The sequence below is a fragment of the Seriola lalandi genome, unplaced genomic scaffold, assembly GCF_002814215.2.
Source record: "Seriola lalandi dorsalis isolate HSWRI2012SDOR001 ecotype SW California unplaced genomic scaffold, Sedor1 jcf7180002054929, whole genome shotgun sequence".
NCBI lineage: Eukaryota > Metazoa > Chordata > Actinopteri > Carangiformes > Carangidae > Seriola > Seriola lalandi.
In genome coordinates, this window is record NW_019525481.1 from 753223 (window position 1) to 757186 (window position 3964).

Consider the following 3964-nt stretch of genomic DNA (forward strand, 5'->3'; position numbering starts at 1 on the left):
GCTCAGAGCCTCCTCTCTTCTGATTGGCTCACCGACCTGTTGTTACTAGAGCTCCAGAGAGAAGCCTGAGGGAGGAGATGTAAAACTACACTGAGATGGTTTTTGGTTCTTAAAACCACTAATATATCTTCTTATGGATCAACACTTCAAATAAAACACAGAAGAAGAAGAAAATATGGAGCTTTAAAGGAGAAGTTTGACCTTTTTTTGCTAATTAAGTGTGGAGCTGGAGCCTTTAACATTATATAATCATATTATTGTCTTTTATGTTTCAGGTAGCAGCGATGCTGCCACTAAGCAGCAGTTCAAAGTTTTATTTATCACATGCCAAGGTTCAATGTACAGCAGAGCAGTGAAATGCATTTCTTTATTTCCCCAGTATGAAAAATATTGCATATGGCTGGAATATATAATACAAAACACACCTCTTCAAACTTGCCTACTCCCTTCAACTTATTCTAATTGATTTTATATGTATGCCTTGCACTTGCGTTTCATCTTTTACAGTGTGTTGTAAGGTGTCCTTGAGTTCCCTGAAAGGCGCCTATAAATAAAATATTATTATAATATTTCACAAACAGATGCTTCAGGACAAGGTGATGCTCTGCTGGGAAATCTTGGGTCCAAGGTTGAGATTATGAATTTGACACGTGCTACAGAACTAAATATCGACCCAGACCAGGTTCACCCCTTTAATGGCAGCGATATTCCCTGACGGCCGTCGTCTCTTTCTGCAGGACAGTGTGCTCTGCCACACTGCGTCAGTTGTTATCCTTAAAATGACATAAGGATTTGAGAAATTTGTGTTTAGTTTACCCTGACAAATCTCTTCTTCTCTCGTCTCTCACTTTCTCCGAGTCTCTGGCGGACTTTAATGTTTCATATGTGAACAGCAAACTCTCAGTCTGTTTCTGTCTTTATCTTACTGAACAAAGTGTTTCGATGTTCAGTAGAAAACAAACGTCTCGATGCGGCACCTGGAACAGATGTGCTGTTTTTCCTCCAGACTGACAAACAAGGGCCGTTTGTCTTTACTCTAGTGAGGGAGACGTGTCCTCACCACTCCCAGCGGAAATTACACCTTCACTTGAATGTGTAGAAACCGTCAACAACAAGTGCAGCTAAAATCTGTGACCAGATATAAGAGCTCATAGAAAATCATCCAGCATGATTCATGCAAATAAATTACTTGTCAATTTTTTTATAATTGTGTATATTTTTTTCATATATTTGTGCATATTTTTTAAATTTGCATAATTAATGTGTTTATACAGGATGCCGTAAGCATATACATACACACAGTCCACATAACACTCTGTAGACCTAGAGTGTGTTTATAATTGGCCACTTGATGATTGGAAAAGCATGAAAATGAAAGAAAATGATACTGATATTACAGTATAACGTGAGCAGCAGGAAGTCGGAATGGAAATGTGCAAAAAAGAAAGAAAGCAATGGCTCAAAGTGAAAACTGGCAATTTCCTTATTTCCTCATTAAAACGAGTCACATGTTGAGTTTCTATCTTTTCTCTCCGATTAAAAAAAAAATCCTTTTCTGATAGATTTTTTTGAAGTGGAACATTTAAAGAAAACTCTTTTATTATCAGGAAAAGCAGCAGAGTGAATCCATCGACTGAAACCTTTATCTGTTTTATCCCAAAACATTTTCATCAGCGGCGTCCAGGTTTCTGGACAATGACGAGCACCTCAGCTAATGGACACACACACACACACTCTCTCTCTCTCTCTCTCTCTCTCTCTCTCTCTCTCTCTCTCTCTCTCTCTCAGCCTGGACTGTTTCAGCCTCATCTGTTCTGGGTTTTCTGAGTGAGGAGCTCAGACCAAACACTCCAGTATTCCCCTAATGAGAAGTGAAGGAGGGATCTGCTCCTCTTGTAAAGAAACCATCGCATTGATCCTGTCACAAAACCAAACGTGTCAACGCCGCCGTGGTCGAGTGTCCAGCCGGCCGCTGTCATTAAGAGAAGGACTCGTGTTATTTTGTTTCGTGCACACTGATTGGGTGTTTCACTTTCTGTGCGATGGCTGCTTTCAGTTTGTGTTGCAGGTTTTACTTTTGAAACCTTTTATAAGTTAAAGTCAAACAAAAAAAACCTGAAGTGTGGAACCTGTGCTGTCAAGTGAATTATTTTTATTATTATTGTTGTTGTTATTTTCTTGAATAATTGATTAATTGTTCCTTTTAAAAAGTGTCTGCAAACATCTTGTTCTGTCTGACAAAAGGTCAGAAGACATTTATTTTACAATGATATAAGACCGGGAACACTCCGGATGTGACACGCTGCCTCCGTCACATGATCTAGAGATTCAGCGTCACGTGGCGTTTCACATGTGACGTGCGGGAAAAGACCTGATGATGTCATAGTGACATCACACAAGCAACATGACATAAAACTGACTCCTCCCACTATAGTTTCTCTGTCTAGTCTGAATCTGAATGTGACAAAATATAAATATATTTTTGGGAACCGTTGTAGCAGCTGCATGTGGAGACGGAGACATTTTACTGACGTTTTCTATCACCGATAAATCGGAAATTAATTTATAATAATAAGAAATCCAACATTCAAGTAACCTGTAAACTCTATGTAGAGGGAGAGAGAGAGAGAGAGAGAGAGAGAGAGAGAGAGAAGAAGAAGAGACGCAGCAGTGTGTTCCCAGCTGTGACTATATAGAAATACTTAGAACATTTGCAGATTAATTTTGCTGATAGACTAATCAATCAGGGGGTGGTGCAGTGGTGCAGTGGTGAGCGCTATTGTGTCAAAGCAAGAAGGTTCTCTGGTTTCTTCCAGGTTCTCCTCCAGTTTCCTGGTTCAGTGAAGGTGCGAGCGATTGTTTGTCTCTATATATCGTGTGATATCATGTGTGATAGAGGATGTAGTCGGAGCAGAAGGAAGTGATTGATTCCTCTTTCTTCCTATGATCCAACAGTGAGGTGTGAGTGGAAGTGAACAGTCTGAATCACTGTGGATCTACAGGTTCACATGTCCACATCAGAGGGATCAAACCTCTGAGTGTTTAAGTTCTGACAGCTGGTCAGTCAACACCTTCCACCTGAAACGACTCTTTTCACTGTAAATCTGCATTTCACTTTACAATATGTCAAAGTATTGAAGCATTGGATCTTCCAGGTCAAACATCTGCAGGCACCGTCCGGGATGTTGCTGCTCGATATTTAATTAACAGATTTTATTCAAACCTCGAGTCCCTGCAGGTTTCTAATGAGAAAACCATTTGAATTTAAAGATTCAGTAGATTTTCAGGTTTTTTTTTTAAATGTCTTAATTCCATCCAGGTCGTGGCTACAAGCTGTGACTGATGAGGTGTTGTGCGCTTCATCCATAAATCACGTTGACGCCTCACTTTAATACAGTACAGTCGGGCCTGTGGTCGACCGGTGCACTTTCCGCCCTGCTGAGGTTCTTGTTCTCGGTAGAACTGTAATGAAGCAGAACCTTCCTGAGAAGCTGCTCGTTCTCTCTCTCTCTCTCTCTCTCTCTCTCTCTGCAGGATGGATGAGGATAAACCAACAAACTAACAAGCAGCGTCTTTGGTGGCGCTCTGAAGCCACTGAAGGAGTCTAATGGGAGCGGAGGGGATTCTTAAGTTTTAATGCCTCTTCTCTTTAATGAACCGTTGGAGTTTTGTGAGAGTGTGACCTTTTCTTTCCCTCCTTGTCATGTCCCAGCTGAATCCGCCGGGCCTGCTGACTATGCCCCGGAGCCCCACCTCCAGTGAGGATGAGATGGCCCAGAGCTTTTCAGACTACTCCGACGACTGCGCCTCTGACAGCTCCCGCGAGGAAACCATTTACGAGACCATAAGGGCCACCGCCGAGCCGTCGCAGCACCGCATGGACGACATCCACACCAACTCGCTGGTCATCCGCGTCCTCATCCCCGACCTGCAGCACACGGTGAGGATCTGTGGCGGGGGGGGT

The 3964-nt window shown here is 42.1% G+C and overlaps 1 protein-coding gene across 1 annotated transcript in view; it reads left to right on the plus strand.

Moving 5' to 3' along the window:
* shank2b (SH3 and multiple ankyrin repeat domains 2b) overlaps window positions 1-3964 on the plus strand; it is a 171678-nt gene that overhangs the window by 37222 nt on the left and 130492 nt on the right. Inside the window, exon 2 of the mRNA XM_087170118.1 lies at window positions 3713-3940. Within this exon, the coding sequence (XP_087026244.1) occupies window positions 3713-3940 (228 nt within the window). The remainder of the gene's footprint in view (window positions 1-3712; window positions 3941-3964) is intronic.